This window comes from Punica granatum, chromosome 1 (assembly GCF_007655135.1).
Source record: "Punica granatum isolate Tunisia-2019 chromosome 1, ASM765513v2, whole genome shotgun sequence".
Classification (NCBI taxonomy): domain Eukaryota; kingdom Viridiplantae; phylum Streptophyta; class Magnoliopsida; order Myrtales; family Lythraceae; genus Punica; species Punica granatum.
Genome location: NC_045127.1, coordinates 19,798,530 through 19,817,078, shown reverse-complemented (window position 1 = coordinate 19,817,078; position 18,549 = coordinate 19,798,530). Strand labels below are relative to the sequence as shown.

Sequence of the window (18,549 nt, the reverse complement as noted above, 5' to 3'; positions counted from 1 at the left end):
CCAGTACTGAGCATCCCTTTCTAGCATAAATGTTGCGAGTGGCACACGTTGGGTGTCTGAAACCTCCATGACAGAAAAAATTCTTTCCATTCCAGCTATCCAATTCTCCGCTTCTATAGGATCAGCACTTCCCGAAAAACTAGATGGACCATATTTCCTAAACCTTTCATACGGCGTCAATTGTTGCTCCATGTGAGATGTGGATGCACTTGGCTGTGCTGCTTGCCTTTCAAAGAAAGCCGTTTGTTGCTCGATTAACTGCGCCTGCTACTCAACTAGACGAGTCATCGCTGCTAATGTTTGGTGGATTGGTGGACCTTGATCCCTGGGAGCCTCAGCAGCCTCTTGAGGAGCTTGAGACACCTGATCTTCTCTTATAGGCTCAGGTGCATTCTGATCAGCTAAATTCTCTGCTGTCCGGTACCTATGTCGACCTCGCCTCGCACGTTTGGGTCCCATTGCTAATTTCCTAAGCAATACACAAGTCAGTCAAGCATTTAACAAAAACAATTATAAGATATATCCCGTCGTGGGGCCGCAGCTAATAAAAAAAGAACGGGGATCAAGCGCACTAAGTCTACAGAATCCTATAACCTAGGCTCTGATACCAAAAATGTCACGACCCGAAACTTATAGCAGAGTTCCCCCTCTATTCCTTAATATCCATTGTCATATATGCAACTCATATATATATAATCTGTTTTCCTAACTCCCAACACATTGAATCAACCCAGCAAGCTCTATATAAACATATAACCACCTAACTAATTCTGATATATGCATAAAACTCTCAAAGAGTACTCATTTGCAGCCATCTTGTAACACAAACTGAACGAAAGTTTTCATATATATTGTATACTTCTATAGCACATCCAACCTTTAAACCAACTCGACTTGCTCTACATAAATATATAATCAATCTAACGGATTCTAATGTACGTATATACTCTCAATAGTGTGTTCAACTACAACCATACCATTAAACCAACTAAACAAAAGTTTCAGGTCGTAACAGGATTGTAACATTTACGAACACTTACTACCTATACTATGGGTGGGCCTACTTGCCAAAATCCTTTGCGCTGATCCCCGTTATCCAAAAGTCCTCCTGTGCGGCTAGCCTAGCTTCTAGCTCATCTGGAAAAAGTATGCAGGGGGTGAGCTGCAACTCAGTGAGTACGATATTCCAAAGTAAAATGAGCTAATACATTACTATCACGATTCACAAGCAATCAATCACATATAGATATATATATATATATATATATATATATATATATACATGTTCTACCATAGTATGGAATCCATTACCAATATAATCCCTTCCACCACTCATTTGACAACTAATCACAAGTAATCAACGATATAGCCATGGGGTCGCATTTCCTTGCGACAGGTTATGACGGTACCGTGACCCCGCATACCTCAAAGAAATTATCTGTTCATTCATATATCATATCTCATAAGCGGGGACCGCCCATTAACCTCTGGCGGTAAGAGTTGACCTTCATTTATATTTCGCCGGTCCAGCGGCCGATCATGCCCCTACTTATATTCTGCTGAGTCCAGCGGCCGATCAGGCCCCTATTTATATTCCGCCGGGTCCAGCGGCCGATTAAGTCCCTATTTATATTCCGCCGGGTTCGGCGGCCGATCAGGCCCCTTTTATAATCCGCCGGGTCCAGCGGTCCCAATGGCTATTGTTAAACAATCACAAGCATACTCAAGATATACATCAACCTCAATCATGCAGCCACCTTCCTATCTATAACCATACGTATAAAAATTTACTATCATTTTACGATGGAAGAAAGTACTCACAAACACCCCTTAAATGACCACTTAGTGAGTCGAGCCTTCTGGAGGTATAGTCTCGGTCTCCCCAGCCCCTATTCAGTTCAAGCACAAAGGTTAGATAATATGCTGAATAAGAGTACACATAGGTATCAGTTTAACTCTCGTATTATTTGATTGATATAACTAAAATATAAGCAATGACATAACGATTTCAATGATATGCTATGCTTAACTCAAATCATATCAGCTTAGAATAGCAATTATATTATACGGAGGGCCAATTCGATCAGCCAAATTCAAGTAAAGAGTACGAGGAATTCTAAGTACTTCCTTCATTCTAAAACACTAATATGCAAAAGGTTAAGCACTCAATCCACCACATAGTACCATCATAATGCATGGAAATTTCTCCAAATTAACACCATACCTACCCAGTTCTCAATCACCACAATTCAATTTAGTCAAGAGCACACAAATTTCCGTCAATATGATCCACTTCCGCTGAGACATAGATATATGCATTAGAAACCTACTAATTTAACCAAGGGTTTTGCTTCCTGCCCCCACAACCGAATTATTCAACTCATATAAGGTGACCAAACTCATCCCAACACAACATAAGACTAACTCCAAATATATATCCAACTCAACTTATATCAGCTAGGAGAAGCTACCAATCTTAGCAACTAAACTTCTCAATCTAAACAGCTGGAATAAATGCAAGGAAAGCCATAACCTATGCCCAACCTAGTGAGTATGAATGTTTAAATCATAAACAATCAACTTACTGATCAATACTCCAAACTTAGTCTTCTTCTCCAAGGATTTTCTCAACTCAGCTAACTTCTCTCTCTCTCTCTCTCTCTCTCTCTATCTCTTCTGGCTCATTTTCGTTTTCCTTAAGCTAGGGATAGAGCAAGGAGAAGTATGGCATAAATAAGGAAGAAAGAAGAAAATGATGGTCAAAGTCGGTGGTAAGGAAAAAGGCTTGCTAAAGATGAGGCCACTTGGCCCAATCTACACTTATCTCTCTCAGCTTTTCACTTTTTCGTTTTTTTTTCCATATAGATAAAGATCCAGCCACCACATATAATATGCATTTAATATAAAAATACTTAAGCCACAACTATAACATATAATGTGAATTTATGTTACGTAACCATGCTTGTGCATATGCATATGTATATGTGCATATATGCATGTTTGGTAAACACTCTCCTCACACGATTCCACACATGCAGAGCGAGCAATTTATTATTTGAGCAAGAAGTTCACTGAAGGGAATCTAACTACCTTGAGATAGAGAAAATGTGTTGCGCACTCGTGTGGGTCATGCAAAGGCTCCAACAATACACTCTCTACCATACTGTCCGTATGTTGTCCAAGACGGATCCCCTGAAGTATCTACTCGGCAGTCCATCCTCCATGAGAAAATTAGCCAAATGGCTTTGTCAGCTAACGGAGTATGACATCGAGTACGTGTCGCGCGCATTAATGAAAGGCCAAGCAATTGCAGATCATCTAGCGGAGTTCCCGATTGATGACTATACGCCAATCAACTCTGACTTTCTAGACGAAGAAATCCTCCAAGTGAGCGATGAGGAGGAGAATCCTGGATGGAAGATGTACTTTGACGGTGCGGTCAATTCCACCGGATCCGATATTGGCGCAGTGCTGATATCCCCTGAAGGACGTCATTTCCCTGTTGCAGCGAAGATACACTTTCCTTGCACCAACAATGTAGCTGAATACGAAGCATGTATCTTTGGCTTGCAGACAGCAATCGACCTCAAAGTCAAGGAGCTAGAAGTGTTTGGCGATTCCATGCTCACGATCTTTCAGATGCTCAAACAATGGAAAATAAAAGATCCTAAGCTGGTGCTGTATCACGAATATCTCGAGGAGTTGACAGAGAACTTCGAGAATATCTCATTTACATACACACCACGCATGAAGAACCAGTTTGCTGACGCACTCGCAACGCTCGCATCTATGATGAGCATTACGAAGGAGAATCTCATCGAGCCTCTCGAGTTTGAGATTGCCAAGGGCCTTGCCCACTGCGACATGATCGAGGCTGTCAATGGTAAACCTTGGTATGCAGATATCAAGCATCTGTTACAAACTGGCCAATTCCCTCCTTTCACTGATCGACATGATCGGAGAACTCTTTGACGCATCACAACACACTTTTTCCTGAGTGGTGAGATTCTCTACCGCTGTCATTCGACGCCACACTACTCCGGTGTGTCGACAAAAACGAGGCACAACGCCTCATGGAAGAAGTGCATGAAAGGAATTGTGGTCCTCACATGAATGGGCTCATGCTTGCAAAGAAACTCATGCGATTGGGTTTTTTTTGGTCTACCATGGAGATTTTTGTGTCAAGCATGTCAGGCATTGTCATCTGTGCCAAGTCTACACGAATCAAATCAAGGCACCTCCCAATGAGCTACATCCAATTGCAGCTCCGTGACCCTTTTCAATGTGGGGCATGGACGTGATCAGTCCTGTCAACCCAAAGCATCCAATGGACACTTGTTCATATTGGTAGCTATCGATCACTTCACCAAGTGAATCGAAGCTATCACCCTTGCGTAAGTCACTGCAAAGGCCGTGGTGCGCTTCCTCAAATGCAACATCATTGCACGGTACGGAATCCCTGCGACTCTCATCACCGATAATACCAAGAACCTGAACAACAAACTCATCAATGAGCTCTGTGCACAGTTCAAGATCCAACATCGCAATTCCTCTCTGTATCGTCCACAAATGAATGGTGCGGTAGAGGCGGCAAACAAGAACATAAAGAAAATCATCGAAAAAATGACGGTGAATTACAAGGATTGGCATGAGATGCTCCCATTCGCGCTCTTGGCCTATCAGATATCTATCCGCTCATCTACAGGGGCAACCCCGTACTCTTTGGTCTACGGCATGGAGGTAGTTCTTCCAATCGAAGTGGAACCGAGAGCTTAATCTCATCGACGAGAAGCGGCTCACAGCACTTTGCCACGGTCAATGTATTCAACAAGAAAGTTCGTCCTCGTGAGTTCAACCCCGGCGACCTCGTCTTGCGAAAAGTCTTGCACATCGCCCCAGATTCCAGGGGCAAGTTTGCTTACAAGTACGACAGTCCCTTCATCGTTAAAGAAGTCTTTGACGGAGGGGCAATCATTTTCAATGATATGGACGGGAACGAGAACGCTATTCCGGTCAATGCTGATGCTCTTAAGAAATAATATCCGTGATGGTGTTTCTCTCATCCACTGCGAGTGTTTTCTCAAATGCACATTACATTTTATCTTTCTTCGCATGTACAGTCCCCAACACTTTTAATTTCGCTAACTCATATACTCCCCTCTTCTGCTCTTTCCTTTTCTCTGAACTTTTCCTGAGAGAAAAAGAATGAATTTCCCGCTATCTTGAAAACCTCTTTGAGACGGCCTAGGCAAAAATTAGGGAATGAGAGGCACAGTTTAAAATCTCGCAAAGGGAAACCGTGGCAAAATGAGAGCATGAAACGAAATCCTCGCTAGATCAAAAACTCGCAAAGGGCGGTCTAGACAAAAGTTAGAGGAACTGAGAGGTGCGATCAGACCCAATCAGGGCGGTCGTAGCAAAAGGTGAGCTCTAAATGAGGGAAATGTCAAACAAAACACCCCGCTAAGTCGTCATGTGTCTTGCGACCAAGGCAAAAGTAAGGGGCCTTCGGTAGCTCGACCACAAAATGACAGCTACACTCAGCGTGCAGCGGCAACAAGTAGTGGTTTAGCAGTCTTCGATGCTAGCAAACTCTCCTTGACTCTCATAACATGAGACACGTTTCGACATGCAGTCGAATCGTTGTATCCTTGAGTTGGAGGATCCCAAAGATTCCCCCCTTTTACCTTTATGCAAATTCTACGGGTCATGCCCGTAATTACACCTTTTTATTTTCACAATACATTTTCAATCGGCGTGCACCTTCTCAGGAATGCAGTGCACCTTGCAACCCGCCGGGCAAGCGCCCTGCACCTTGCAAACTAGCCAAGCAAGCACTCGTGCACCCCGCAATCCACAGGGCTATGCGCCCGTGCATATTGCAAACCCCTTCGGGTCCGTCCCGACTTTTAAATTTCTGTCAGGGGTTCGTCCCCTCAAGTTCGTTCCGACTTTAAATTTCTATCAGGGGTCCGTCCCGACTTTTAAATTTCTATTCAGGGGTCTGTCCCGACTTTTAAATTTATGTTCAGGGGTCCGTCCCCTCGGGTCTGTCCCGACTTTTAAATTTCTGTTAGGGGTCCGTCCCCTAGGGTCTGTTAGGGATCCGTCCCCTCGAGTTCGTCCCGACTTTTAAATTTCTGTTCAGGGGTCTGTCCCGACTTTTAAATTTATGTTGAGGGGTCTGTCCCCTCGGGTCCGTCCCGACTTTTAAATTTTTGCTCAGGGGTCCGTCCCCTCCGGTCTATCCCGAACTTTACATTTGTGCTTCAAGTATAACATCCCCTATATATCCAAAGCAAGAGGAAGAAGAAGGTCATCAGAGGTGCTAAATTGATCATTGTTATCAAATTGGGGTGCTTCTGAAAGTCTTTGGCTACATCCTCTACTCGAGCACGCAGTCAAAGAGGGGCAAGCTGTCAGCATCCCATTTTGGCTGACCAATTCAAGCAACGCCTATTAATAGCAATTCAGATTACGACTTGAGCATCGATACAGAAGAGGACTTGACAGAGCAGTAAATTGCTATTCATTCTCAAGTCAATAGAGATAGGCAGATGATTCAAGCATATGACAGAAGAACATACAGATTCATCCAGCAGCATACAGAGCAAACAGACAGCTTAGAAAGCATCCAAACCGGCATTTTCATAATACATCGCCGACAGTGCTATTTTCTACTGGTCCGCTCGACCATCAAAAAATAGTCAATGTTGGGCTTCAAAAATTCCTCACGATGTCAAACAGATGAAAAGTATCTCCGAACACATTTCGCAGATCAGCTGCTCCATACAGAGCAATTTCAGAATACAGACAACTTTTCAATGGAAGTCCAAAAATGCCGGTTCATCCAAGAAAAGTTAATATTTGATGTCAGATACAGTCATGTCCAACAATTATGCAGAGCATGATCATTGCTTCAAGCTGTCTTTCAGAAGTCATACAAACTCCTCTAATGACTCCCGAACGACAGAACAAGCATACATTTCAACGGAAAACCTTATCCGAGGACTGGTCTGATAGAACATCGGCAAACTAAGTTAGCCATGCATTGCCCAGAAAACTGCAGCGAACATATGCAATTGGGCAAATCGGACAACAATATCTCTTTCAATTTCCCAAGTGACCTCCAAAGAGTAGAAAAGTCTGTTTTCAACAAAAATTCATAAACGAAGGTCCTTTTCGTGGAAACTTGACGCCGGATGGTTGGCAAACCCAGTGCTACTCATCTCAACGCTCAACGTGAAATCCTCAAACGGAATCTCACAATCCATCTAGACCCTCAAAACACCGTTTTAGGGTTTTAGATGTAATTTTTCTGTTCTTCGAGCCCAGTTCTCAACAAATAGAGATTACAGTGATCTTCGGCTCGCCCAAGCAACTCAGAAAGCATTCTGAGAAATTCGGCTTTAGACTCTTAGGACATATTCGGCTTCACATTGACAATACTGGCTTATTGGTCAATAATTCAGTCTGATTGACAATGCATGTCAAAACGACCGATTCAGAATACAGACAAGAGATGCGCATTCCGAAATGGCTAACTTTGCTCTGAACGCTTGAAATGAGCAAAACCGGCTTCCGAGCCAAAAATCACACAAATCTTCCTTTGGGCAAAATGGAGGATTTCGGGTTCGATTAAATCATTTTCGCGCGCGCAATGACAGTTCGACGTTCGTTTGATCCACGAACCTTGAACATGCGATCAATCGAGACCTGAACTTTGGCCCGAACTTCCCTTGTGCCGTGGGGCCCACGGCCACATTCATGGCTGCCTTATCCATGTCATGGCCTCCCATTGTCTTCTTCTTCCATGCCAACATGCCTTATCTTCCACGGAAATATCAAGCCCACTGTGCGCACCCGAATTTCATCTCGCCGGGGCACGCATGCGCGCGCTTATGCAACGCAGCTTGGAAGTGTCCACCTTCCTGGGGACATGAAACGAACACACAAGGAGTCGCCACTTACCATTTTACGACCCGAAGATTGAGGGCCGATAAGTTACCCGGGTCTAGGGGTATGGGGTACACCTAATTGCTAGGGCATTGGTCGTACGGAACCGAAAATTCCAAATTCGGGGGTTCTATTACGTGCGAGCCTATATTCCGCACACCTTTTCGGTACTCTAGTTTGCTAGACTTGCCATTTATTGTTTATTTACTGCGCGAGTTATGTTGCGCTCTCCATACCCGTTTTGACACCGTAAAGTCGGTGAATCAATTGATTCGAATCAGGAATCCGAAAGAAAAGTAAGTTCGCGCGCCGAAGAAATGGCTCGCTATCCTAGCTACGGTTCGTCGAGCCATGGTAGTCGATTCCCCGTGCAAGCCAAAACCACGAAGCATTAAATTTACTTGCCTTCCGAATAAATGAATCGACTCGATTAATTCTGCACTCAGACCTCTCGCTCACCGATCGGGAATCCTTACAAATGAATGTGCGAATAAAGTTCCTTACAATGTACTCTCAAAGAAATACAACTTACAAATGAATAAATGAATCCCCGATCAGCTCACGTTGGGTCAATATTCCGCTCTGGCTCACCGTGTATTTTGAATGACCGATAAATAAATTAAAGCAACATGGGCTCAAAGAGCCGGGGGTTGGGTCCGATCGGACCGACGGTGATAGAAGAATCGATTGATTCTCGCTATAACCGTTGGACCGATCGAGCTCCTGGGTGATATCTAACCGCGATTCACACATTCGATTTAAGTCGCCTTCCACATAGGCCGTACTTCAAGCGTAATGGTGACTAGAGGTTAGATCCCATTCCGTACTCGGGTTGGGCGCATTCAGTGTGTGAGGGGCGTTGGACCCCGTGTTCGGTGATTTGGGGCGTTGGACCTCGCGCAATACGTAACCTACGAGTTTGGACCCGAAACGCAATAAACCAACAAAAGGAAGTGGAAAACAGAAGAAAAATGATAAATATGTGTGTTGTTTTGTTTTATGACTTTATTTCGTGAATGTCACTGCGGCTTCACTAAATATACCGAACTCGTGTTTTGACTCCAGATTTGGAACCTAGCATTCCACCTATCCATTCTCTAATGTTTGGTTAAGCCAAATGTGTGATTAATGTGGTTTTGCATGTTTTGTGACAGAAATAAAACGTTAACTTCCGAATCTACAATAAGAAGATAGAAACACCGAAAGTGAATGAAATTGGTCATGCGAATGAAACTTGCACCCGAACGGGCCGCCCTTTTCCATCCATAGATCAAGGTGTTTCGGTCTCCTTAACACCTAGGGTATCGGTGAGTCACGAAATGGCAATTATGCCCTTGGATGGCAAGATATGTGAAGTGCACGCGTAAAATTGAGACTACATGACAGGAAGAGGTCTAAAGAGGACTTGCGTGTTTCGACTTAAGCCGCCTCAAATTGGGCCTGGACTCGAGTCATAGCGCGCAAGTGCTCTCTAGACACTGATTCTATTCGTGTTATGCATTTCAATGCTTTGAAATTGTGGATTTTCAAAAAGGGCATTTCCGCCATTTGGTGATTCGTCGATGCGCTTCCAAATTAATATTCGATTTGTCCAATTATTTAGGCCGAATGGTTTCATTAACCGAATGGCGCGTCTCATTTCTTCATTTGTGGAATTATTCAATGATTAAGATCTTGGATTTCAATTATTATGGATTTATGGGTAATCGTCCGAAACTAGCGCGCCTAGCATGTGACTAACAGGTAACCAACAATTAAACGAGAGGAAGTAGCCGAATGCTTCCTTGGCTCAAACCTGAATCATGGGTGGTCTCTTATGCCGATTTCAGTTGTTAAATCGACGCCGCCACGATCTCGGTTACACAAACAAACACATGAAGCAAACACAAACATTAAATTTAGAAGGAATCGATAAAACGACGTCAACTCGTTCAACATTATATGCGTGGAGGGAAGACAACAGGGGAACCATCTAATTTCGGGGACGGAGAGGCATTGATGGCCTCAGATGTTTTGAGGGGAACTCACGGGTCCCTCCCTTGGGACTAGGCCGTGAGTTTCTGTGGTTCAACCACGGCCAAGACGGTCTCTCCCACCTCGATTTTAGTCGTTTCCCATCATACTAACATGTAATATGTGATGAGTGAACATAAAATGCATGAACCAACCAATTTCGGAGAAGGAGAGACCACGATGACCTTGGGCGAACCAAAGAGGCTCACGGATCCCCCTGTTGGGACTAGGCCATGAGCTTCGATGATTCAACCGTGGTTCAAATGATCTCTCTCACTTCGACTTTGGTTGTTTTCGGCCATGATATACGTGGTAAACAACATTCGGACATAATAAACAATGTGAACGTGCATGGGAATGAATAAAGGTTCGAACTTGCATGCTTTTCGGTTAATAACCACCTTAACACCCTAGGACAAGCAAATATCAAGAACCTAACTTCTCTAAGTTATAGAGGAGTCTTACCTTGCCTCGATTCGCTAGGAAAGGAGTCGGAGAAGCGGTAAGAGGGTCGGGTGACCCGGCTGGACGTCGAGGGCAGTAGGTACCCGAGAGCAGCGACCGCAGTAACCGGGAGGAAAAGTGGTCGGCACGATAGCTCCGATCACGGCATCAAGCAAGGTCAAGTTCCTCGGACTTCTAAGGGACAGATCTATATATTCGCGACAAGCCTCGAGCGTGCAAGAGCCTGGACAAGCCCGAAAACGGTGAGAAAATAACAGGTAAAACTCGCTGAAACTCGGTAAAGAGAAAAGAGTGAAACAAAGGTTGTGCGTGGATGAACGGGGGAGAGGGAGGGTTGTGAGGAACCCTTTGAACGTGACGGCACGACTCGCCAAAGTCGCGGGAGGAAATGGCACGCGTGAGGCCTCGAATGTTCAAACTAAGCTCGGAAATGGGTTTAGGAGGTGGAAAAAATGTGGGATATGAAGTTTGGTTGTGATTGGCTTAAGTCGAGATGGGTGGTTACCGAAAAAACGGGTGGTTTCCCGTTGGTTTTGGCTGGTTTCGGCTTCGACGTGGGTTGGATGATGGCTGGACGGTAATGGGGGGTTGAGAGGATTCTAGAGAGAACTTAGCTTAAAAGAGAGTGGAGTTCAAGAAGTGATTAGCTTAGTGAGGCTTAAGGCTTATAAAGGATGCCTTGATGGTGTGATTAAGCAAAGCTAAGTGTGATTAGAGGGGGAGGTTAGGGTGGCCGGATTTTTTAGAGGGGATTAGGGTGGGGTTTATGTCATTTAGAGTGTAGGGGAAGCAAGAGGAGAAGTGATGGGAGGTGATGGATGTGAGAGTGTGTAAGAGATATTTGAATTGTGTGGTGGAGGGAAGAATGGAGGGGTTGGAGCCGCCGGCCATGAGGGATCTAGCCGTGGCTAGGTACGTCCAAGCTGTGGCTTGGGGTTGGAGCCGAGGCTTAGGGTTGAGCCGTGGCTTGGGATTGAGCCCCAGGCTCTTCTTGGCTCAGGGAAAAGTCGGGAGAAGCTCGAGGTTCGATTGATCACTTGCGCGTCTTTCGTGGTTTGCTTGAGCCATGAATTGTTGATGCACATGTGATTACGATTTAAATGAGCCCAATATTGGCACGCTTCTCATGGGGGATTATTCGGGTGGCTCGGGGCTCCAAAGCTGGTTTTGCTCTGTTCGGGCATTCTAAATGGAGTTGACCGTCCCCGTTGTCCAATCGCTCCTTTGTGCACTGTATTGTTCTTCTCAGTGTGCTTTCTTGTCTCGTGCGGAACCGTTCACCCGTCGTCCTCGATCGAAGACCAATAGCCAGAGGTGACCTAGGGGTCCAAGATCGGGATTTTCTTAGTGTTTTTCGAATGTTCCGAGGTGTTCGGAGACCGATGTGGTCTAGGCTTGCCAAGAACGTGCCCCGAAGGTTTGCCAGAGGCGTTCGTGACCACTAAAATGTCACTCAGGGGACCTAATTAACTTGCTTGGCCCGAGGCGAAATGATTTCCCCAGTCCTAGGAGTTGTAGGGAGTGAGTGGTGTGAAGCTCGGACGTCAACATTTCCCCGAATGAGCTCTGAGTGAAAGAGGCCCTTTTGTTGCCAAAATGGTACTCGGGAAACCTGAATGGATTGTGCAATGCGATCAGGGTTCATTTGCCTGGGCCTTGAGGTCCTCGGGATTGATTGGCTCGGATTTCGTGCACTGACGGTTCATTAAAAGGGTCTCTGGCCACGTTTCTGTGCAAAAAGGGGCCCTTTCTCCGGGTCGGGATCCACTTGGGTGACCAAGATGGGCTCCGAAACACAGTCTGACTCTTGTTCCATGGTCTAGGTGACCCTCGAGTGTATACAAGCCTGTTTTCGGGTGCCGTTTATCTGTTCGTGGATCGGACCTCCCGGGGACCCCGTTAGGAAAGGCGTCTGCGGATGTTCGGGGGTGCCCTGGCTTAAGCAGAAGACTTCTGAAATGTGTTCGGAGGTGCCATTGGTCATTTTGGTACCAAGAGGGATTTTTAGAGTCCCGTATAGGGTACCTTCTGAAGCTCCAGTGATCGGATGAAGAATAGTGCCACAGTACTGGCCTCTACTGTTTTCGAGGTTCGTTGTTCGTGTGTTCTTCTGATTGCCCTCTTGTGCTTTTCTAGTGGACCCTACTTCTCTTCCGTAGTCCGTGCCCACTATGTCCGAGCGTTCGCTTCCGTCGGCCTGGTCGTGAATAGTGATTAGGGCTTTGTCCAGGCATTCTGTGTCGAGAGCCGGTGGGCCAAAATGGGGTGCTGACAGCTTGCCCCTCTTTGGTTGCATGCTCGGTTAGAAAATGTAGCCAAAGACTATGAGGAGCACCCCTTTTTGTCCCTGTGACTGTCCCGGTATCACTCCCTACAGTCGCTTGCTCCTTCCCCTTGGATGTGTGGGAGAAATTGTGCAAGTGCACGGACCTGTCACGAAACGGCAACACGGTTGAGTGGTGGGAATTATGAAAGGGTAGATGAGGGGCTTGAGTCCGCAACGTGGTACATGAAGGGCTGGAGCCAGTGGAAAGCAATAAAGTGCTAGACCGAGGCCCGTGGAATGCAGCAAAACGCTAATCCGAAGCCCGTGGAAAGCAGTAAAGCGCTAGGCCGAAGCCCAAGGAAAGCAGTAAACTACTAGGCCGAAGCCCGTGGAAAGCAGTAAGATGCTAGGCCGAAGCCCGTGGAAAGCAGTAAAGTGCTAGGCCGAAGCCCGAGGAAAGCAGTAAAGTGCTAGGCCGAAGCCCGTGAAAAGCAGTAAGCTACTAGGCCGAAACCCGTGAAAAGCAGTAAAGTGCTAGGCCGAAGCCCGTGGAAAGCAGTAAAGTGCTAGAGTGTAGGGAGTGCAGAAGTGAGAATCCATGTTAGGCGGTAATCGTGGGGTGTTGGAAGAGGCAATTTGCTTGATGCCGAGTCGAGATCATGCTCGGGTGACGTAGGACGCTAATTGTTGCGTGATGGTGAAGCCGCGAGGCGGCGACGTCGAGTGACCCTTAGAGGACCTCCCCCTGCTTTGTTTGAGATCGCGATCTGTCGCGTGAGGCAATCATGAGTCCGTCCCGGAGGAGATGCCCCTCAAGGTTCCGTGCCATACCTGCGCGCAGAAGAAACAGTAGCTAACAGAGGATATCAGTCGCGTGAAACCACTGAAATTACGACGTGTATGAGAGATCTATGTAAAGATATCTTAGGGATTCTAATTGAGTGACCATTTGAGGGTGGTTGTGTCCTTAAAAAAGAAAGGCTTTTAGTTGAACAGGTATAACCCGCGGAACGTATGCATAAAGGCAAAGGGAGGAATCTTTTGGAATCCTCCAAATCAAGGATACGAAGATTCGACCCCATTTCGAGGTGAGTCTCGAGCCCGGAGAGCCGAAGAGAGTTTGCTTGCGTCGAAGACTACCGAACCACTACTCAGCTGTAGCTTCACACGAAGTGCTGCTGTTCTTTCGTGGTCAAGCCGACAATTGCCCTTAATTTTTGCTTAGGTCGTAAGATGCGTTACGACCTAGTGGGGTATTTTTATTTGACTTTTCTCACAAGAGTGCTCACCTTTTGCTACGATCGCCTATGTTCGGGTCCGACCGCACCTCTCGGTTCCTCTAACTTTTGCCTAGACCGCCCTTTGTGGGTTTTCAGTATAGCGAGGAATTTATTTGCGCTCTCCTTTTGCCACGATCCCTTTTGTGGGATTTTAAGCCGTGCCCCTCGTTCCTTAACTTTTGCCTAGGCCGCCTCAAGGAGGTTTTCGACCTAGCGGGAAAAATATTCTTTTTCTCTCTGAAGTATTCTTAGGCGAAAAGGATTGAATGGACAGGGCACGTGCGTGGATAATAGAAAATGTGATGAGGTGAAATGCAACGGAGCCCGAAGGAAAATAAAGGAAGTTAAGGGTCTGGAGGGTGGCCTGAAGCTTGCGGGAATACAAAGAGACCGTCGGGCGACAAAGAGGACCATCAAGGGTAGTACTTCTTGAGGGCGTCGGCATTGACTAGGAGCGCATTTTCTGTCCCGTCCATGTCGCTTAGGATAATTGCCCCTCCGAAGAAGACTTCTCTGACGACGAAAGACCTATCATACTTGTACACGAATTTGCCCCGAGAGTCAGGTGCAATGTGCAGGACCTTTCGCAGGACAAGATCACCAGGGCAGAACTCGCGGTGGCGAACCCTCGCATTGAACGCTCGGGCCATTCTTTGTTGGTAGCATTGACCGTGGCACAGTGCTGTCAGCCGCCTCGTCAATGAGATTAAGTTGTTCGTAGCGTTGCTTTGCCCATTTTGCTTCTTCGAGTACGGTCTCGGCGAGGATCCTCATGGAAGGGATTTTCCACTTCAATCGGGAGGACCGCTTCCATGCCATAGACCAAGGAGTATGGAGTTGCCCCTGTAGAGGTACGGATGGATGTTCAGTATGCCACTAGCGCGTAAGGGAGCATCTCGTGCCAGTCTTTGTAATTCACCGTCATTTTTTCGATGATCTTCTTGATGTTCTTGTTTGCTGCTTCCACCGCGCCGTTCATTTGTGTGCGGTATGATGCGGAGTTGCGATGTTGGATTTTGAACTACGCACAGAGCTCGTCGATGATTTTTTTATTCAAGTTCTTAGCGTTATCCATGATGATTGTTGCAGGGACCCCATATCGGGCAATGACGTCGCGTTTGAGAAAACGGGCGACGACTTTTGCAGTGACTGAAGCGAGTGTTATAGCGTCGACCCATTTGGTAAAGTAATAGATTGCCACTAAGATGAACAAGTGCCCGTTAGATGCCTTGGGGTTGATCGGGCCAATCACGTCCATTCCTCACATTGAAAAAGTCCACGTGGCTGTCATAGGACGTAGTTCATTAGGGGGTGCTTTGATCTAGTTAGCGTAGACCTGGCACTAGTGGTAACGCCTTACGTGCTTTATGCAGTCGGTCTCCATGGTGGACCAGTAATAGCCTAAGCGCATGAGCTTCTTAGCGAGTATGAGCCCCTTCATATGGGGCCCGTAATTCCCCCCATGCACTTCCTCCATGAGGCGTCGCGCTTCATGTTCGTCGATACACCGAAGTAGCGTGGAGTCGAAGGAACGACGATAAAGTGTCTCGCCGCTCAGGAAGTAGTGTATCGCGAGGCGTCTAAGCATCTTCCGATCGCGGCGATCGGCGAATGGGGGATATTGGCTAGTTTGCAAGAAGTTCTTAATGTCTTCGTACCACGGCTTCGCGTTGGTCGTTTTGATTGCATTGCAGTTGGCAAGGCCCCCGGTAATCTCAATCTCGAGGGGCTCGATGAGATCCTCCTTCATGATGCTCACCATGGAAGCGAGTGTCGCGAGCGCGTCTGCAAACTGATTCTTTATGTGTGGTGTGTAAGTGAACGCGATGTTCTCGAAGTTCTCCGTTAACTCCTCGAGGTATTCGTGGTATGGCACCAGCTTCGCGTCCTTCGTCTTCCATTGCCCCAATCTCACGTTGGTCATTTTGACATGAATTGTTAGACAACGTGAACAATTAACCTTTAAGCCGGTAACGCAAACGTGGAGCCGGAGATGTCCTAGGAGGTCAAAACTGGATTTCTCATATTGTTTTCTGAGTTGCTTGGGCGCTCCGAAAATCACTGTGATCTCCGTTTGTCGAGATTGGATCTCTAAAGACTTGAAAAGTGTATATGAGACCTCTAGAGCACTGCTCGGGAGGTCTAGATGAGTTGTGTGATTCATTCCGACGATTCAACGTTGAGCCTTGGGAAGGCTAGCACTGTGTAGGGTAGGCACCTAGCGTCAAGTTTCCGTAAAAAGGACCTCCGGATATGCATTTCCACTGAAAATGGCCATTTCTACTCTTCGGATGTTACTCGGGAAACAGAGAAGGTTTCTGCTGTCTGTTTTGCCCAATTGTGAATGTCTGCTAGAGTTTTCAGGGCAATGCAGTAAGAACTTCGTTTGCCGTAATTCCGTCAGACCAGTCTCCAGTTATGCATTTCTGAAGATGGGCATACCCGTTCTGTCACTCGGAAGTCATTTGAAGTGTCCGTGTGGCTTCCAATAGACAATCTGAAGTATTGCTCATGTTCTGTATGCTTGTGGGGCATGGCCGTTTCTAAAATTTAGAATTACCTTTTCTTTGAGAAACCGGCATTTTTGGACTTCCACTAAAAAGTTGTCTGTATACAGAAAGTTGTTCTATATAGAGCAGATGATTTGCAAAATGCTTTTGAAGACACTTTTCATATGTTTGGCATTGGAGTGGATTTTTGGAGTTCAATATTGGCTATCTTCCGATAATCGAGCGAACTATCGGAAAATAGGACCATCCATGTGATATACCGAAAATGCCGGTTTTGGACATTGTTGAGCTCTCTAGTCACTCTGTTGCCTTTTGATGACCCCGGGGATCCTTCTGTCGTATGGACATGTCATCTGCTTAATTTTGTTAACTCGAGGATGAATAGTGATTTCTTGCTCTGTCGAGCCTTCTTTCTTTATTCTCGCTCGAGTCGTGGCCTGAATTGCTGCTGATACTGTTGTTTGGATTGATGAGCCAAAATGGGGTGCTGACAGCTTGCCCCTCTTTGACTACATGCTCGGGTAGAGGATGCAGCCAAAGACTTTAGAAGGACCCCAGTTTGATTGACAATAATCAGCATGGCACCTCTGATCACACTCTTCTTCCTCTTACTTTGGATGTGTAGGGATGTTGTACCTAGCATAAAGATAACAGGAGTAGAATAAGATGCGAAGAATCTTTGCAGAAAACTGAAATAGTGTTTGCATAAAGGAAAGGAGTGTGCTTAAAGGAAAGAACATCGTTGCAGTGAATGCGAAATGTCTAAATCCGAAAGTGGTAAACACGAGGCCGAAGCCCAAAAGCATTAAATGTGAAGCCAGAGCCTGAAAGCGATAAATGCAAGAAGGGATTTTGCAAAGACACGGATGTTTGCATGGCGGAAAGAAAAGAGATTGCAAGAAGCACGAGCGCTTGCCCGGCGAAGGGAGAAGAGATTGCAAGAAGCTCGGCGCTTGCCCGGCGGAGGGAGAAGAGATTGCAAGAAGCACGGGCGCTTGCTCGGCGAAGGGAGAAGAGATTGCAAGAAGCATGGGCGCTTGCCCGGCGGAGGGAGAAGAGATTGCAAGAAGCTCGGGCGCTTGCCCGGCGGAGGGAGAAGAGATTGCTAGAAGCACGGGCGCTTGCCCGGCGGAGGGAGAAGAGATTGCTAGAAGCACGGGCGCTTGCCCGGCGGAGGGAGAAGAGATTGCTAGAAGCACGGGCGCTTGCTCGGCGGAGGGAGAAGAGATTGCTAGAAGCACGGGCGCTTGCTCGGCGAAGGGAGAAGAGATTGCAAGAAGCTCGGACGCTTCCCGGCGGAGGGAGAAGAGATTGCAAGAAGCACGGGCGCTTGCCCGGTGGAGGGAGAAGAGATTGTAGGAAGCTCGGGCGCTTGCCCGGCGAAGGGAGAAGAGATTGCAAGAAGCACGGGCGCTTGCCCAGCGAACTTGTGTTGCTTAAAGGAAAGGTGCATTGCATAAAATAACATGCGGAAGATAAAGTGCAAATGCTAGAGAGTTGTGCTTTGCTGAAAGTTGCTTTGCTGCTGAAGGATGGTTTTGCTTTATGGCGTGTCGGCTTTCTGGCTGCAGATGATTATGTTTTCGCTGATGATGCCCCGACCATTCAATGAGGGATTTTGCTTTGTGGGATGCCGGATTTACTGCTTGAGCAGTCATCCTATGACCTGCGGAAATTCGCCGAAAACCGGCGTCTTGTGCTACGAGACTCGAACTCTGGAAAAGAGCGCCTACGTACCCCATTAGATTGGGGATCAGAGTCTGTCGAAGTTCTTACCATGTGATACCTGTAATCCTGGCATTACTAGTAGATCATGTGAGAAATACTAATAAGTGATAGGTACAGGTGAGCACCAAAAAGAGCGTTGTTGTGACGCACAGATATTCAGCTTCGGGTCACCTAAGCGACTTGTGAAGAATTTTGTTTTGACAGTGCAAATGGGTCCCGTTTTTGGAGGCCTAGATATGAGGCCTCCAAGGGCTCCCGTTAGCCATGTATGGGCATATCGAGACTTCCTTGACGTAGCAGTTCTATTGTTTGTTCGACACGCCTGTCGGCT

General features: G+C 46.5%; 1 protein-coding gene across 1 annotated transcript; it reads right to left on the bottom strand.

The window, feature by feature from the left end:
- Positions 1-15,322: 15,322 nt before the first annotated feature.
- On the bottom strand, positions 15,323-15,742 carry LOC116204202. The gene has a single exon (XM_031536283.1). The coding sequence runs from the start codon at positions 15,740-15,742 to the stop codon at positions 15,323-15,325; it is 420 nt and encodes a 139-aa protein (XP_031392143.1).
- Between the last annotated feature and the right edge of the window lie 2,807 nt (positions 15,743-18,549).

Coding starts and splice junctions, on each gene's coding strand:
- LOC116204202 (XM_031536283.1), bottom strand. CDS start 15,742: ATGGTGAGCATCATGAAGGAGGATCTCATCGAGCCCCTCGAGATTGAG.